Source organism: Cyprinodon tularosa, unplaced genomic scaffold (assembly GCF_016077235.1).
Source record: "Cyprinodon tularosa strain WSP-4 unplaced genomic scaffold, ASM1607723v1 ctg94, whole genome shotgun sequence".
Lineage (NCBI taxonomy): Eukaryota > Metazoa > Chordata > Actinopteri > Cyprinodontiformes > Cyprinodontidae > Cyprinodon > Cyprinodon tularosa.
This window is the reverse complement of record NW_024039718.1, coordinates 1,702,256-1,721,996: the sequence shown is the minus strand read 5'-3', so window position 1 is coordinate 1,721,996 and position 19,741 is coordinate 1,702,256. Positions and strand designations below refer to the sequence as shown.

The window sequence follows — 19,741 nt, the reverse complement described above, 5'->3', positions numbered from 1 at the left end:
GCTGCTACCCCTCCATATCAAGAAGAGTGACTCAGACATCTGTTTCAGATGCTTTCTGGTCCCACTGGTAGGAGGCCTGGATATGCTGGAGGGCCTGGATAGCCTTGGTTTTTCCCCAGAAAAGCTGAATGAGGTTTCTGGAAGAGAAAAATCTGCTGCGCTTGTGACCTATTCTTGGACAAAGCAGAAGACAGTCAGTACAGCTACAATAATAATATTTTAGAAATCATCTTATTTCTTTACATAAGTTTCAGCAGAACTACAAAATGATCATCTGCTAACTTTAGAGCATACAATGCAGACTGGACGTTTTGTGACTGTGCTTAAAGCTTAAGTCTGTGGACACGATCTTAAAATGATTCCAAACAAGGGGCCCTCATTTGCTTGAAAAGGAAAGACAAAAATAAGAACAAATTGAACATGCATTTAATGTGTCTAATTCTAGAAGACAGAGTTTACAATGATTAAAAGGCAGGACACACTCCATCATGTTTGAATCGGGAAGTGACAATAAAAGAAGGATGAAGTTCTAAGCCATTGAGTTGAATGTAAAAATGACAAGGAATTTAAAAAAAAAATGTTATAAAAGTGATGGTAATGGATGTTATTTATGATGCACTTAGGATAAAACTATTTCAAAGTGGTACAAACAAAAAGTAAAAAAAAAAGATATTATATATTAAAAGATTGAAAAAAATGAAGGTTAAATTTCATTCATAAAACCTAAAAAAGGTTGGTTTGTCACTTACCCCTTTCAAACAAAATTACATAAACCCTTGAGACATTTTCCAAACCTTACCAACATGTATTATTCATTTTGAAAATTGGCAATGATTTGTTTTTTATTCTAGGTTTTGAATTTTGTGATCCCTTATTTTGCACAGTGTTTAGAATGGAAGATCAGCTCGTGTACACCTCTCTCAACCAGCTTAATCCCACTGAATTCCATTATAAGCACTCATTTTTTTATATATAATAAGGCTCATATGGTAGGGTTTTATTTTTCAGGAAAAGCGAATAACATTTCAATCATTGAAATTAAGGGAACATGTTTTAGGTTTGCCTTAAAAAAAGAATTTGGTGTTATCTTGAGTTAAAATATTTCCGAACAACCTAAGACACAAACATCTGTAATGTCCTGTGGCTGTGGTAAGAGAACGCATATCTAGCAATATTCTTTCAACAAACTTGTGGTCATGAAAGAATCCAACGTTAGCATTTTGTAACACCCTGAAACCAATGTGCCAACGTGGCTGAGGAGGATTTTGATTTGTAGCATTTTGAATATATTCTGACTGTTTCTTTGTCCCTTGTGTCCTCTCTCAGGAAACCAAGAAGAAAACTCACTACTGACTGCAGAAAGGATTTACGCTCCCTCAAAACCATTGCATTTTTCTCTCCATGCATCCGCCTGCTTAACCCCAGCTCATGTAGTCGAATCTTGTGTCTTTCCCAGATGCAGACAAGAAAACGAAAATATAGATGGAGTGTGAGGGTCAGATTAAACGGAAACACATGAGTCACATATGAGTGATGGATGACGCGACGATGTCTGGACTGGAGTCCTGCAGACCATGAAGCAAAGTGGACTAGCCAGATGAGAGAGGGCTTTTCTTTCTGTAGAAGTATTGAGTCATTTATTTGTGTTGCCAATGAAAAAATAATTAACAGAAACCGGGGGCAGAGTGACCTCATTTAGAATAAATGACGTCAGGCTGATAAGTCGCCCACCTCCTTACTAAGTGATGGAACATCATGGAAAATGGATTGTTTTGATTGAGGCTGGAGTGTGTGAGGTTACATGAACATTTTAAGAGTGTGGGTTTTTGATGCTACATGCAGTTATGTTGAGGCGGGGACTTCTTACTTGGGTGTCTCGTGTTGGGGGTCTGCTGGTGCTCCTCTGTTGTTCCCTCTCACTCCTCTATCTGATGACCTGCAGCCCTCCACATTCCAACAACCCCCCACTTAGTCATGTATTGCCCCATGCTGGCTCAAACCGTCCAAGCCTTGGAGGTGCAGCGCCCGCAATTGGAGCTGCAGCAGGACCTAGTGACACAAAAGCAGCTGGAGATATTGCCCAAAGTGGGGGTCCACCAGCAGGTCCCTCCTATCAGATGCTGCTCCAAGAGCGTGAGGAGCAGCCCCGCCTCTACATTTCCTCCTTGAAGAAAGAGATTTCTCAGCTGAAGGAGGACTTACAGGAACGCAGTCTGCAGCTGAAAAAAGTGCAGGAGACCTTGAAAACAGCTTCAAATGGACCAGCAGAGAGGCAGGATTGGGGCACCGAAACACAAGGGGAGGGCTTTGGAGAGGTTCAGGGAGCAAAGAGTCAGCAGTCTGACCTACAAGAGTTCCTGAGAACCCAATTGTCAAAGGCTGAGGTAACTACTGGCACCAGGTTGCCCAATGAGTACGCTGTGGTCCCTTTTGAGAGCTTCACCCTGCAACGGGTGTACCAACTGGAAATGGGACTTACGCGTCATCCTGAGGAGAAGCCTGTGAGGAAAGATAAGAGAGATGAGCTTGGAGAGGTGCTCGAGATGGCTCTTCAAAGTCTCAACACACCCTCATCACAACAAGACAACAGAGTCCCACTAGAAAAGGCTCAAACAAGCAAAGTCTATACGCCATCTGACTTTGTAGAAGGTAAGAACAAAGCCACACTCTGCTTCTTGATTTATGTTTATATTCCCATACCAGAGAAAGCCCCCTTGACTTTTATTTACACTCAAATAACAGAAAATCCTGCATTAATTCCTTCACTTTTCTCAGATATGCATAGAAATCATGCATCATATGAATGCATACATGTAAAGTAAGATGAACATAATGCAGGATTTTTAAACTATTCTTCAAATATATTGTGAAAAGTATGGTGTGCATGGGTTAATCCCTCTTACAGGCAGAGCTGGATTAATGCAATTTATAAATGTCAGTTGATTTTGAAAAATGCTTACTGTAAAAATCCTAAACAGGAGCCCCATATTCTAAGCATTTTGTTAAGTTTACATTTCAACAAGCATATGTTTACATCTTTATATCGTCATTTCGTATGATCCAAAGGTCAACAGAGAACTTATTATATCTCCAAAATAGCTTGTGGTCTAGAATTAAATGAGATCTGTTACCTGGTATAAAAATAAAATTGAAGGCAGAACTAAAGGGGGTTTGAAAAAATAATTTGCAGTGTTTCAGAGCTCAGTATTTGCAAACCATATGAACCATTAGCCCACAAATGGCAAACTCTGCTGTTCTCATTTTGAACGAAGCTCTCTGTAAAATGCTGGTAAAATATATTTTCTCATCGTAAACTGCAGAATTATCAGGGTAATATGTCCATTCATTGCATCTTGCAAGGTGCAAACAATGGATAATAACAATGCAAAACATTATTGTTTGTAGTGCTCCTTTTCTCTGGTGCCCACTGTGCAGTGCAGCCACAAATGTAGTGTGAAGCATGCTCATCATGTTCAGCATGCACAGCTAGCCTAGGTTAGTCTTGTGATAACATGGTCAACAGAACCTAGGTTTCTGCTCATAGATAATCCATTAACGATTAGCTTTTTTTTTTTTAGGTTTACATTTTGAATCTCTTGTGCTCAGAGATTATACAGTCTCTCGAAATGTGCTCAGCTCCAAAACACATCATTACACTTAAAAACATAAATGATGCTTTAAGCAGGACGCAATTAATCCTGCAGGGTTTAGCTAAAAACAGCCGAACAAGAAAATTTGCCTTTAGATGTGCACAGACACATCGGCTGTAGGTATGTGAGATTACCATTGTCAATGAGTATTCTGATGAATGGTTCCTTTAGTAGTTTGTTACTAAATAAACCAAGCATATAATATATGTATCATATAATATATGATCCTACATTTTATTTCCCTTTTGGAATAATATATCCAATAATATATTTCATACTAAATGTAATGCTTTTTGGTGACCTAACATGGATCCTTGCTGAATAGGCATTTAGTTGAAGTGTAAACAAATGTAATGTTTCTTATTATACATTTCTGAAATATTTTTAGTCGTATTGTTAAGTCATCTTCATAATTTTTTGGGGTATCATTATGATAGTAATCCCCTCATATGAATTAATAGCCCTCACACATCTGAGAGCTCTGTTGCTGCACTTGCAGCTGCTTTTTTACTGCATGAATTAACATAACAGACAAGCAGGAAGTTTTTTGTCCATCATCTATCCTTTGAGTTTTGATGGTCCTTTTTGTCCAAACAAAAACGTCCTTGTGAAACCCCAGCAGCATGAATGCAGTCAGGTCAGGGGAAGTAGGGGGTCTTTTATCGTGTCCCTGGGTGGATTGGCATTCACTTTGTAAGAACACGGCTCAAGTGCTCCGGGACAAGCTAAGTAGGAACTGAATACATCCTCTGTCCAACCTGAGGGCTCTCACATAGGTACAAAAGGAAAAACTTGCATCTGTTGTTTGATATCAGATCACACGGGATGCATTTTTGTACTATCACTACCCTTTTCCATTTCCCCCCTAAAAAGCACTGTATATTCCTGGAAGGTCATAAATCTGAGTGTGTTTGTGCAGAAACACTGCCAGGATATCCCCTCGGTTTGTTCAGCTCAACTCTGATCAAAACCACAGGAAATGAGCACAGCTGCTCTTCTTTCAAACTGGAAGTGTGTAACTACGTGTGTGTTGGTATGTATGTATGTATGCAAGCAGTTGGTGTTATACCGCTATGGCTTAAAAAGGTAACTAAAAGTAAGCTATATTTACTTGAAATTCAAGTATTTGCACTTCATTCTAGAAGCTAAAATGGTCTGCAAATGGAATTAGATGTAAGCATTTAGAACAAAAACAAATCTCTATTTTATTATTTCAACCGCTGAATATGAAATTATATTTTTTTTGGGAAATTCGATTAATTTTAGAAATGTTTATTTACATTTGCATTCAATACAATTACTTCAAGGCTCATAAAGTATTAGTTATATTACAATTTCATCATATATTGCTTTGATTGACTTTGAAAGGCTTAAAAAAAGTATGATTATAGAACATTTAACCATGGCTAGCCTGAGGACCATTATTCCTATCAGTGCAAATTGAAGTAAATTTTCAGCTAAAATAAATTTACATTTTAGTTCTTTCAATTATAAAGTGCTAGAATGTCAAGAGTGACCCATTCTGTTGCTCAGGGGCTAAACATGCATGCACAGTACCCTGAAAGTCAGAGTCAGTACTAAACAATATCCACTTTCAGTACCATGGTAATGTCATATTAAAAGCGAGACTAATTAACCTGAAGCAGAAGAAGCTCTCCTCTTCTGTCCTCAATATCAATTTTGTATATTCTGTGTTTTTGTTTAAGCCTCACTGTTTTCCCACAATCATCACAGGTCATCTTTTGAATCTTTTAAATAACTGTAGTATCAAAATTTTAATTGAAAAATCCATTTTGGAGCCTGAAGTTCTGGAATCTGAGGTATCTATATGTTAGTATTGATTTGCAGATCACAGTATGTGCATGCATTTGTTTGAAGAGCAAGAATTCAATGAATGAAATTCATGTGTCACTCTGTCAATGACTGAGAGTTTAGATCCCTGATGAGGCAATGATTGGTCATTTTAAATGCATGTTTATGGATTCCTTGTTTCCACTTAATTCTAATTGTTTGCATTAACAGCATTTCACTGTTAATTAAAATTAAACGTATGCACAAACCGTTAATATTTATTGTATTAGCTTTTCTTTTTTTTTGACATTTAATTATTTTCAAAGATATCTCAAAATAACACTGAATTTATGTTTTTTTTATTTTCTGTCTTCTTTTACCATAAAAAAAACAAACAAACAAAAAACAGTCGGCTACCCTAGTAACACCCACCACCTGTCTTACTGTAACCAGTTTCTAGGAGAAACCCTGGATTGCATACTTGTAGGTATATTCAGTCAGTACGTATAAAAGTACAGAATTTATAATCCAAATGCATTTTTATTTTCCTTAAATCCAAATCATTTTTAGCTACTTACATTTTCCTTACTTCTTCTGAGTTGTTTTTTAATCGCCTTAATGATTCTGGTAATTGCTGATTGAAGTTTCCTCAATCATAACTCCCACACTGAAGAGTGTTGCTAGCATGTGCTCACTGACGAGAAAGACACAAAGTCCTTAAATTCTTGTCAACAGCCTATCTGCATCTGTGAGAGAAGAACAACGCAGCCTGCTCCTTATGATTTGTTATTTCTCGGCTATTTTAACTGTCCGCAAAGCCCATTAATTGCATTACAACTTGAACAAGCAGTGATGATCAAAATTCAAGCCAGCCAATATGAAGAGACTGCCAACAGTATTTTCCAGAGATTTAACGCTGCTTTAACAAACCATTGAGGGAAAGCTAAACACAAGCAATTAAGGTCTACCAGATGAGACATCCAGCTACCAAGTACAGGAAGTAAAAGCTTTTAGCCTAAACTTTTCATCAAATGTGCTAAATAAAAGCTCATAATATCCCTCTAGAAATATAGGCCCTCTATCAACGGAAGCGCACCCATTTATCACTATTTAATCCAGGTTGCTATCAACCTGTCAATCTAGCCCATAGACCTCCTACCCCCCCCCCCCCCCCCCCCCCCCCTTTAATTTATAGCTCTTTTTGGTCATCATCCTCAAATAGTGCCCTGTTTGTTACTGGTACCGTTTAATTCTCTAAAGATCTCATATTCTTTTTTGCTCTGTTACACTCTCACTTCCTCTCTGAGTCATTTTAGTCTGGTTCCACTTCTTTTTTCTCTTTATTAGGTTTCTTTTTTTTTTCTCTTTTTATTCAGTGACCTCATTGGGTCTGCTGGCCAGTAAAAAATATTATTAATTGAAAAAAAGAAAAAAAAACCTCTTGGGGAAGCAGCTGACGTAAAGCTTGCAACAAGAATGTTAGTATACATGACAAAAATAGCCTATCTCTGAACGGGCCTGTGTTGTGCATGTTGTTATGGCTTTTGGACTAAATGAGAAGAGGGGATAGAAAATATCTCATATGTCCTTATCAGGCTTCTGTTTTTTGGGGAAAAAAAGAGGTCAATATACCATCATGTCACTAATATTTTTACCCAAAATCCTTTCTTTTTTTGGCCATTATTTTTAGCAATAAAACATACTTTTTCAAAAACCTGTGTGTTTTTCCTTAAATGGTGCCACATTTGTTAGGAAATGCATTTGTGGCTTGAGCAGCACAGTAGTATGTGAATTGCACCCATAAAAAAACTTGCAAATTATTGCTTACATATATTGACATATATGGTCAATATTCCTAAATGCATAGAACTGTCTTGTTCAGACTCTGAAATAAGTAGCAATTCATTAGAACTAGTCTGTGGGACTAAAAAAACTTCATTCCTGATACCAGCATTGAACACTTCTTAAATCTGCTTTGCTCCAACTAGGCTTAGGTCAGTATGAAATTGTGATACGATAACCTTAAAGGTATAGTGGAGGCTGTTCTTTTTCCGGGTGGATCATCAAAATAAGTGGTCTTCCTAATTGTCAATCATTATGGTGATGTTTCTGCAAGGTCGTCCTACATGCTCATCCCAATTTTCACTTACCGGTGGTGAGTCTGACATAGTGGAAAAATTGCAAATCTTCTTTTGGAAAGTAAGCTTGTATGAGCCATGCAAACAGCAACTTTTAAACAGAGCGTGAACGAGGAGAAATGGGCTTGTGCACGCTCTCACACACGTTTAATAGGCATTCCCTCTCAGGAGCGGGCACAGGGTTGTGCATGTGTGTTTTCTTTTTTTAAAGTGGAGAGGGCAGGTCTTTTCAAAATTCACAAAAATCCTCCACTAGACCTTTAAGTAAAAAGATCTGGGTTCACAGTATGACCACATTATGAAAACCACTCTACATTGTGTTATTTTTGATTTTTTTTAAAAATGTAGGAAAAAAAAAGAAAAGTTTGCTGAATTGTGGCTCGATCTTTAGCATAATCTCATAGCTGACTGTTACATTGTTAGTGGAAGCTGTTTTTATATCACTTTTAGAAGCAACATAAATTTCAAGTATGAAGAAATAAATTTACACAAAATCTATAGACAGAATCAGTGCTTTCGCTAATTACTTAAACCTAGATCAAACCTAATCAAATTCACAATCCAACAACTCCAAAGTGCTATGGATGATACCTTATTAGCTCAATCACCAAGCTGTCTGCCTCAGTAACTCAGTGGTAATTTGTTTCACAAACGCTTACGGTAGCTTTTTTATTTCAGTAAGGCATAAACTTTACCTTGAATTTCCAAATAGCATAGTTTAACGTTGACCAGGAGTCCCATTACCCCACGAAATATGATTATTGATTTTGTGTTATGTAACATTAAATTGGAACAAATAGGTGGGTTTTTTGAGTACTTCATTGAAGTTTTGTTTGGACATTTTTGGCAGCAGAAGGACTGGCCATCCTGTCTGGGGAAAGAAAGTTTAAACATTAAGGTCAATTATTTGTCCTTATTTTCTGTTTATGTTCAGTCAAAGTACTTTCCTCTTCCTTGTCTGGCTCCCCAGCAGGGTGTGGCTAAAACGGTAGAAGTGCTTCAGCGCCTGAAATGCACTTGGAGCAAACCAAAATTATCAGGAGGGTAGTTTGGGATGAGTTTTGTTAAGTTTGATGGGTTTTTGTGATTAACTTTAGATTTTTTTAATTGTATTGATTTCTATGTATGCAAATATTACTTTGGGTGCATAGTTTATTGTTTTGGTGTAGGTTTGTATGTATATTAATTTAGCATCTTTTTCTTAATAATCCCTTTTCATGGTTCCTTCCTTCATGTCACCTGAACTGAGTTTGGTATAACATGCTGTTTGTTCTTTTTAGAGTAAGGTGTATATGTGCACAAGCTAGAGTTCAATAAAGCCACCAAAACATCAGTTTTGTCTTGCCTCTCCATTAAATATTGGGCTTCCGCCAGTCAAGCTGACACGTAGACTGATGCTCCGACATACGCACTACCATATTGGCTGTATTGCCTCATCTGTAGTGGTTTTAAATTGCAACTTTTGCATGATGGTATACCGGCAAGCATCCCTCCTATAGCAAAAATGTGTTGCTCATCTGTTGTTCAATCTCTTGAGATCGGTTTTAGCTTCTCATAGTCATATAATTTTGTGATAATTTGTTTCTGAGTTACTTCTCTACCTTAAGAGCAAGAGATAAGTTAAAAAGAGAAAAGACATAAGGAGGTTGAGTGGAGAAAACCATTGAAGCAGGATTTCAGAAGTAAGATTAGGAAAAGAGATATCACAATGGTAAATGGCCTCCTTAGTTTTAACAACAATCTATCTGACTTAACACAAAATGTGGTCTAGCAGTGGGATACTGGCCCACGTTAGTTTGTGCCCAAGTGAGTGAGCAGAATGTGAGGAGCTATGTCTTGTGGTTGTGTATTTTACTTCTACCCTCTATTTTGACCCCTGTTGGGTAGCATTTATAAAAAGTGTACATCTTGTTCATGCAATAGTCAATCATCTATTCTAAATAATCTGTTAATAGTTGCAAATCTTTTTGAGTCATAGAGATAAATGGTCATAGAAATGCAAAAATCTCACATATTCTTAAATTGTGCCACATTCTTCACAGCATTACAGCAAGAAAAGCCTTCTTATGATTGCCTATCAGAGTTTACCATCTTTCTATTTGTAGTTTTATTTATATATATAGCCTGTTTATGCCAGTCTTGCTTTTATCAGTGTGCCCAAGGCAGCTGTGGCTGTAGCTTATCACTATCAGTGTGTGAATGACTGAATTAGTGTGTTTGATGTGACCCAACTCCAAAAAGCTATTTAGCATTGTGCTAAACTAAATATTTTAATAACAGGTAATCAAAATAAGATTCTTTGTTTCAGCCCTAATTGAGGAAAAGAATAGTAATGGTATGGAAATCTTTTTATACCCTGCCTAGATAGTTAAAGTCAGAGGATGTGTAATATTATTGCGTTTATTATTGTTTGGTCATAAGTATCTTTCATTCCATAGGTATCACTCGGACAGAGAGGGACAAAGGGACGCTGTACGAGCTGACCTTCAGAGGTGAGGCAAGTCATGAATTCAGACGTCTAGTCCTCTTCCGACCCTTCGGACCCCTCCTAAAGGTCAAAAATGAAAGGATGGACACGACTAATATTCTGATTAATTTCATCGTCCCACTGTCAAGACGAGCGGATAAGTTCAAACAGTTCATGCACAACTTCAGGTAAGTAAACCGTTTTATTGAGAACTTTGTATCTCAAAGTCAGCTGAAAAATACCATAAATTATTTGCAAGAGATTTCACCTTCTATAGTGAGGAAAATGGGACAAAGAGGATGTACTTGGACACTATAGCCCCATTTACACTACCCTCTTTAAACTGTGCCGAGAATGGTCCAAGCACGGTAAGCAAGATAACCTAAAGGTAAATGGAACGCAATTGAAGCAGATCATGCCAGACACAACCGAACCGCGCTAAATCAAGTACTAGTTCAACAGTAGGGCTCGGCCCAGTTCAGTTGTTGCTCGGCAAAAGTCCCATTTACACTACTCTTTTGAAACCGTGCCGAGATCAGTCCAAGCACGGAAGGCTAGATAACTGTTGACTTTAAATGGCATGCAATACTGAACCGGACTGTGCCTGACACAACCGAGCCCCTAAACTAGTTCTAATGCAACCGTAGGGCTCGGTGCGGTTCAGTTGTGGCTCAGAGATAACAGAGAGCTTATGAGCAGTGTCATCTCCTATTTACAGTCAGCTTCCAGTAGTTGGCGGTAATGCACATCAATAGGTTGCTTGCCAACTGCCACAAAACAGAAAAAGAGGAATTGTAAACAACAATCGAAATCTTCTAAACTGTATACTTTTCAAAATGGATTCAAAAGAGCATCGTGTAACCTGGGATGATGCTGAGACTGAGGCTCTTATCGCAATTTGGGCGGAGGACACTATCTAGGCGATGTTAGACGGAACAAAACAATAAAGTTTTCCTACCAGAGAGCAATAGTACCATAGATTGTCACTAGGAGGCGAAGAACTGTGCTAGCATGATGTATAAACGGTCATAAGGAACCTAGCTAGGCACGGTTAACTGATCCAAGCTCGATCGGAATTTGGCACAGATCAGTTTTCAGACGTTAGTGTAAATGGAGCTATAGAGCGCGTGAGCAAACTGCTTCATCTCCTATTTACTGTCAGCTGTCTCATTACGCAGGTTTTCCGCCGTTTTGGGGTTTGTAATTCACAGAAATCTCTTCAACTGTTCGTAACACGGACTTTCTCTTAGCCTATTAACAATAAATGGCATCAAAAGAGCGTGGTGCTACCTGGTATTATGCTGAGACCGAGGCTCTCATTGAAATTTGGGCGTAGGATGCTATCCAGACCAATAAGCCCCTGAATGTTATAGGTGCCGCCATTTTTGTTTGCGTAATTCCTGCCATGAGAGCTATCGTGGACCGTAGATTGGAGGCGAGGCAACCCTGCTAGCGTGATGTGTAAATGGTCATAAGAACCAAGCTCGGCACAGTTAACTGATCAAAGCTTGGTCTGAACTTGGCACGGGTTGGTTTTAGATAGTTAGTCTAAATGGGGCAAATGACTGCATCCACACAGAAGAGTTTGGGTGGTAAAACTGAACAAAGCCATGAGAGCTGTGATAGGAATTGTTTTATGGAGGTGTGATTAGACTTTAAAAAGAAATCTGGTGTTTTAGTTGGTTAATTATATAAAGCTTACATATATAATATAATTTACAAGACTATTGAGAAAGCTGTTAATACATACATGTTTATTAAAGCTTAGATAAAGAAAGAGCACAGAGCCATTTTAGCGTTTAACATTTTATTTCGCTTAAAGCTAGTATGCATTTAAATGTTTTAAAACTAATCATAAAGAGATCTTGGTGTGTCTGCTTTTAAGAAAAATACATAAATTTGATCAAATGACAAGAAGCACTGCTGACCAAGTAAAACAGCTAAACTTGTTTCTTTTGCACTGCAGCTCAGTAGAGGAAATGTTCCTATTATCTATGATTTATTGTGCTGCTGCTGCTGCTTATCACATCACATTTTACATGGTAAATCCTGCTTAGTAGAATAGTTGCAGCCTATTAAAATGCCCCCCCGGGCAGACCTACAGTGGTTGATATACAGCATGGCAAAAATGTACTTACTTGAAAGGCTTGCTGTAGCTGAGCAAACGTTTTTCCCTCATAAAAGTGCTGTAGGGGAGGCAGCCTGTGTCACAGCATGTGTGCATGTTTGGAAAAATCAAAAAGGTATTTATTGGTATGCTTAGGAGAGGATTGAGGGTGGAGTCATTGCACTGAGAGCCACTACACACAGGCAAGTCTTATACCAGGGCTACAAATGTCACAATATTTTTTTTGCAGTAACACTAGGACCAGAGATAATGGAGGCATCTTTGTGCAAAATGTACAAGTTCAACTCAAATAACTTGAAATATTATGAAAATCCCCCCCTGCACTTTTGGTCTGCAGGTCTGTCCACAAGAGTAAAGCCATCAGATACCTACAAAAAAAAATAAAAAAATAGATACAAATACTCATAAAGATTGAAAAGCATTATAACTCTTTAAACTGGAAATAAAATGTTATCTATGTGAGGTTTATGAGAATTTATTTTCCATATATGCTTCTGGGGAGTTTTTGTGAGCCCACCTGGATGCCTTGTAGGAAAGCTGAATGATCTGCAGCTTGATGTGTTATTTTTAACTTGTATTCATCAGATACCTGCAGGCACCTCCACCAAATCTCTTTTGGCTTATATTTTGTCTTTGTGTATATCAGAGGAAAGCCTGGAACACTGTATAAATTAATATTTTTAAAGTAGTAGGAAATGTTTCATTAGCCTAAAATATACCAAAAAAATTATAATTATCTGATATTTATTAAATGTGAGGGTTCCTAATTTGAGTATTTTAGTTGTGAACCTCTGGCTTTGTATACCATCATTTCTAACAGATTACAGTTTCTCCTTAAGATCCATAATTAACAAATCTCATTTCATATTCATTGATTATTTTTTATTCATAGCAGAAGTGACATCTCATCATGTGAGAAAGTGATTGTGCTAGAACAGGGGTTTGCAGTTAAAAAGAGGCAACATTAATTATTTCCAGCATCTTACAGTATATTGGAATGAGTTCAGATTTCTGAGTGCAACACTTCACTGGTACTGAAAACAGCTCAATTATCCCTACCTTAATGAGAACTTCCACAAAGAATTAGTGGTGCAACCTGTAAGTGACTTACACATTAGGGGTGTGATGAGATCTTGCAAAATTAAACCAAATGAACCCTGTCGGTGCATTAAAAATAATGCAAATGTTTTTGGCATTTAATTAATCATATTTAGTTACTTTAACACAATTAAAAACAATTCTGTTAAAGTAACTAAATATGATTAAGTAAATGTCAAAATTGGTTGCATTATTTTTTTTAGTGTGTGAATTCTGTATTGTGACGTGCTATTCAGTGGTAGCTAAAACTGAAAAGCTGGTTTACAGTTTTTAAGTCAGACAGCATTTAAAACAGTTAGGTTCAAAATCAAAAACATAGATATCCCTTAAACCTTAATTCATTTTCGATCCTTTAAAATTTTAACGTTGGAAACACGCATAAGAATTTAAACATTTGGGCATGTTTGGTTTGACATATTGTAGACCGCTGCACATTATTTGACATCGGTTTGTATTAAAGCTTTGTTTGTAATTGAGTTTTTCCCACACAGATTTATCATCCATCCCTATTTGGTATGGGCTTTTTTAATGGTCTGGAATTTCTTATATGTATATATATAAGAAATATATATATTTCTGAATGAATGAAATTATTTAAGAAAATGATTTCTAAATATAAAAGACACTCCCTGGAAGAGTAACTACCAACCATTTTGAGTTACCACCCATACTTTTTGAAATGGTTGTAATTGTTGTTGGGTTTTTTTCTCATACACCATGCATGCTATCACTTCCAAACCACACTAAAGTCCTGAGCATAAACTAGTCATTCTCCTAATTCTATTACTGCATCTCCTTTTTTCGATTTTTGTTGAGTATTTCTGACAATCTTGCCGATAAACGTTTGTCAATTAGTTCAATCTTAAAAACTCAAATGAAGAGAAAAGACAATTAGGAGAAATTTATTGATACAATTACTTTGTCTTTGGCGCTCAGACCTCGGCAGGAAACATAGTGCTTAATTTTGATAGATTTGCATGAACGGGAGCAAAGAATATAGCTGTTACCCCCCAGGTCTGAAACTGGTAGTGGAGTGTAGATAGATGAAGTTGGTCAGTCTGTAGACTGCTGGTTAGCGAGACGGTATGCTGAGCTTTATGGGGAGATCCAGTGGACTGTGTGAGCTGATACTAGAGCTTCACTCAGGGACCTGGAAGATGGAAGTCAAGTTTGGATAGCACAGGTTGAGAGAACCTGTCCATGATAAGCAAGCATGAAGCAACAGTGGAGAGGAAAAACTCCCCGTTGAGAAGAAACCTCTGGCAGAACCAGGCTCAACATGGCAGTCTTCTGCCGGACCATTTGAAATGAGACAGGGAACGCAGTAAAGGTCCAGGAGGAATGACACTCTGATGAAGCTTTAGCTACGACGTAGGAGGAGGGGCTGGAGGTGGGTTAAAATTGTGTCATCTGAATAAAGTCACACAGTGAATCCACTGCCTGCACACAGGAGCAGACAAGAGCATATCGGGGGCCTTTTAAGATGAACTTTGGATGCCGATTGGCTTTCGTGGAGGTGTGGTTCAAAGCTGATTGGCTGTGTTGCAGGTGGATGTAGGAGACAATGGGTTTCTTTAGTTGAACTTCCACCTAGGCTCCATTTTATAAAGTTAGAAATAAAAAAGTCAGGTGACTTTTTATTAAGATGCATATCATTTTGTAGCTAGCAGGCTCCATAAACAGACAGCATGGTACTATATCATCAATCTCCATTCCTTCATGGCTTTGACCTTAAGTCTAAACAATGTTAACAATTTCTCTATATAGTTTAACTTGCAAAATATATTTGATTGATTTCAAATTTATTTTTTTCATGTATATCAGCTATGAGATTACTGTTTAGGACATTCCTCCATTTTAATCTTGGGAGTGCCATTGTAGATTTATCATTGAAGGCTGTGAGGTCTTCCTTCCCACTTCCTGGAGCCAGTCTGAAACAGATGAGTTGCTTTTTTTACCGTCTGCTTTCTTATTTAGAGGCTTAATGCGCATGAGATGTTAAATGTTGCATCAAACATGCTCAGATGGCAGCGAATTTCCCTCTGCCTGCGTGTTGTGCATTAAATCTGCTGGAGCTAGGATAATGGCTGTGTGCATATCAGTCATCAAATTAACAGTAGAGTTAGGAACTGGCTTGACTTTCTGCACACAGATTCAATGTAATAGTGCAGAGACCTTACATAATGTGTGTGTGTGAACTGGTCATCAAATAAATGTGGGTAGCCTGGTGTTGCATTATAGCATTTTCTGGGAACGCTGGTCTCATCTGGCTTAGTCCAGATATTTTCTCAATGTTTCCTAACAGTCCCTACTGCTAACAGAAACCAAAGCGTTATGAAGTATTAATAGTCCTTTTATTTTATTAATATGCTTAAGCTGCTGTGAGATTCTCCCAGTTTGTAAAACTTCTGTTAAAACAATTTATTTTACTCAGAATATCAAAACAAAACAATTAAATATGATTTTTTTTTTTGCTCTACATGAAACAAAAAAGATGAACAATATTGTTAGTGATACTAAACTACCACAAAATAAATTTGAAAAATACTAAAACGATGTTATAAATTGTGATAAGTACTTTTGAAATAGTTTTTGCACTGATTATTTAAGCCATTTTTGCTCTTCTGCAATAGTTAAAGTAACACAAGAATAACTTCTTAGTTGTGGTTTTCTCTCAGGGAGAGAGAGAAAGTCATTTTAAAGTCGTATCACTGTAGAGAAAGTACTGAATAGGGGTTCTTCTGTATCTGCACATAAATGTCTGTGTTTTTTTTAAGTAAACAGAGATATTTAGTAGTTTTATGAAAGGGGTACCAGCATTTATTTAGTCAAATGACTGGTAGCATGCAGCAGCATCAAGCAGGGGAAGGACAGAGCTGTGTTAGGCTTCAAACAGCCTGAGAATATTCTAGAAATGTGACTTTTTCTCTGGCCTAAATAAAAAAAAACATACACTTGTAGGAGGAATATAGACAGATAACCATGTAAAGTCTTGCTATACCTCAATGCTGAATCCCCTGCCTGACTGCAGCACAGTACAGAGGCTGGTTTAGTACTGTTTTCCTGGCAGCAATAAAAACTTGAGGCTTCGTATAAAAACTGTTGTGCCACCCTGGTTCTCTTCCTTTCTGTCACCCCGTTCCCTTTTTATCCTTAATGTCCCATCCTTTGTGTGCAGGGAAGTCTGTGTGCGTCAGGACGGCCGCGTACATCTGACAGTGGTGTATTTTGGGAAAGAACAGATGAGTGAAGTTCGAAGCACTCTGGAGAACATATCTCGGTGAGTCTTTGAATTACATGAAAGGTTTGAAAAGGTGTTTTTTTTTTTTGTGGCAATTTTCACACATGTAACCAGAATCATCTCCTCTTCACTCTCTGTAATCTTTCTTCCTGTCATGACACACACATTCAAAAACATACACACCCCTCCTGGCTCCGCTCCTGCTACAGCCACTTGTGTATCCAATGAGTAATGGAACAGCGTGCCACCCGTTCAGGAAGGCTGGAGAGATTCCAGCCAGCACTGATAATTTACAACATGCCTGCGATCATCCTTCAATCACTCAGTCCTCTTTGCACTGAATTACACAGACACACACGCACCACCCTAGTAGACAGTTGGTGTTGGCTGATCAGGAGTCAGGTCTACTGTGAGTTGAAGTAACAGTGTTTCTATGGTGATCATGGCGATTTTCACTGCCACTGTTGGTTTGTGGCCTTGAAGCAGTCGGACCATCTCCAGTATTACACAAAGTCTTATTGTTTCCCTGTCTGTGATTTATAAAAGCGGTTAGAGTTGCACATTTTATCATGACCAAAAGAAAACCCTTGCATAAAATGTTGAAGCGCTCTCTGAAAAGTTGTTTTAAATCAAGTACTGAGACCCAAATAGAGGAAGCGTTCTGCTCTGTAGGTGTTTAGGATTCCTTTGGAGTATAATTTGACTCAGGAGGGTGTGAGTCTCGCCATGTAATCAACTCTTTCCTGTTTTCCTTTAACGTGGCTTAACCATTCTAAAATAAATCATAATTATTTCTAGAGGTTTAATCCACTTTTGGTTTTTGTCTTCTGCTAAACAGAAGCGTGGAATACATTCACAGACTGCAAAGGAGTTTCTTAAGAAACAGCATGTGAATCGGTTAACACACAGCTACGACACTTTTTAATCAATTATTGTTTAAAACAGCTGAATTAACTTCAACATTTTGTTCTTTTGTTGCAGGTTGTTGAATTAATTGTTTTTTTCTCTAATGCAAATGTGTGCAAGTGTCCAATTGGAACCTTTTGTAAAGAAAAAATCCACATTTTCTTTAACAAAAAAATCCTATAAGATTCTTTTAAATGCTTATTTTAAATCTAATCGTTTTACTGACTTTACTGATTGTTTCTATTCTTTAGGGTTTTAATTAAAAATCAGCCAAAGCATTATGCAAAATACCCTAAAAAGATATATGGGTTGTGTTCCTAATATTCAAGCTAACCCTGCTTTCAAGTTTCACTGCTAGAAAGTTTTCCAAAAGATGTTTTTATTTTTTTTAAATGATGACAAAAGGTTAAAGGGTAGAAAATGTTGCGCTTTTTTTGGGAAATAAAGCAAAAGAGAAATGAAAATGATATCGTACGAAATTAGCACTTTTGCATTTTTTTCTTTCACATTTAAGCAGAATTTCTTAAAAATCCTTTGAGATGAATAAAACAACTTCAAATATAAATGCATGAACAAAACTTCTTTCCCCAAGATCATTGTATCTGCAGCTTTTTAACATCGTTAGAGATAGAGATCAGTTTCTGCAAAGCTTTTCCATAGTATTCTACTCAGCTTAAACCGCTTTTGGGTTTTCCTTTTTACAAATATCATTGAGCAAGCTGGATTTTTACCCAATAAAAATCACCAGTGTCCTTTGTCTCAATTCAAAAATGCAACTCTAAACATCAAGAAATCTCATGTGAACCTAATATAAGTTTGATTCTCTCTTTCTAACCTTTTGCTGCCAGACACTAGGGATGCGTTTTATAATTAGCCTAGATCTGAAGCTGTATTTTTCAAATAAAACGCTTTGAAATCCACACTTCAAAGACTCAAACCCATTCACTGGGGGTCCTCTGAGTTTATGCACCCTAAGTGGATTAGAATAGAGATATAAAATGGTATAAAAGTAAGGTTGAAAAGGCAATGAGATGGCATGGAAAGGAGTGAGAACTGAGAATGATCTAATCTAACTAGATACGGGTCAATACATATAAATAATTTCAGTGTTTTAGACACAAAGAAGAGCTGACGGGGGGGGGGGGGTGTAAAAGGAGCTTAGATGAGATAAGACTGGAGAGCATAGCTAACATGGATGAAAAAAACATGAATTGCAAAGGATGAAAAATATAAAAATAAGGATTTATTCATAAAAAAAATGTGGGAAGCTTGATGTCATCACATGGTGACTTATTTTATCTGAAAATTTCTATAATTTTGTCCCCTTTAACAATTTGCCCTTTATCAAGTGTGGCATTTCATTCAGTCTCAGATGCATTAAAAAGACCCAAAGAACAAATTAACATGTTAAACCGGATGTACTAACAGGATCCCAATGAAAGCATTTCATTGCATACAAATCAGAGCTGCACAGTTTTTATGCTCCTTCTCAGTTCTTTTGCAGATGCACTGAACAAATTACTTGCCATCTTTACCTAGAGTAGCTTTTTTGCCTAAGGCCTCAGCCAGCTTGCATTTACCCCTCCATTACATGTGTGGACTGCTGATTATCTAGCTTTCAAAAGTGCCAGGTAATTTGGTCTTTTTACATAACTGTTCAGAGGAAGAGCACCTACACAAAAGAGTAGACAAACAATAAAACCTGAATAATTTTATATCCATGGTGATGCAGGGGGAGATGACATCAGTCATCACATGGTGATTAAAGAATTTGCAGACTTTTCTGCACAAACATATCCACAGCTAAGCCTTATGGTTATATGTTGTTAAAAGTTAAAAGTGCAATAAAAAGAGTAACAAAAATTGTAACTTCAATGACATAATCTAGGTAACGTTGGGGAGCGTTATCGCTCTTTTATTAATGAAGAATAATTCACAGAGTCCCCACTTAGAAGGTGAGCAGACAGAAATTATAAATTATTTATGGTTGTATACTTTCAACTAATGAAAAAGGGACATTTGAATATAGAGTGTAGAATATTGCATCAGAAAACAGGCTAAGTTACCAATTATTTTACACATGCCTTAATGTGGTTATTTTTACTCTGAATCTGATAAAGTAGCCTCACCAGAATGCATGTTTTGAATTTTTTTTAGATTTGACAATATGTACAATGGTTTATAAATTTGACCTCCAAATGGTAGGCCTACATAAGGCTCAGCAGATATAAAGTAAAGGATCAGGAACAGGAATCCCGCTTTTTCACAAAGCGTGTGGGTGTGTGTTATGTCTGGTGCAATACTGGTTGAAACATGCTTCTC

General features: G+C 37.3%; 1 protein-coding gene across 2 annotated transcripts in view; it reads left to right on the top strand.

The window, feature by feature from the left end:
• csgalnact1a (chondroitin sulfate N-acetylgalactosaminyltransferase 1a) overlaps nt 1-19,741 on the top strand; it is a 50,426-nt gene that overhangs the window by 18,163 nt on the left and 12,522 nt on the right. For both annotated transcript variants that reach the window (XM_038275050.1, XM_038275051.1), the window contains 3 exons: nt 1,327-2,649; nt 10,018-10,234; nt 16,451-16,552. In XM_038275050.1, coding sequence (XP_038130978.1) covers nt 1,830-2,649; nt 10,018-10,234; nt 16,451-16,552 — 1,139 coding nt within the window. In that variant the 5' untranslated portion in view covers nt 1,327-1,829. The remainder of the gene's footprint in view (nt 1-1,326; nt 2,650-10,017; nt 10,235-16,450; nt 16,553-19,741) is intronic.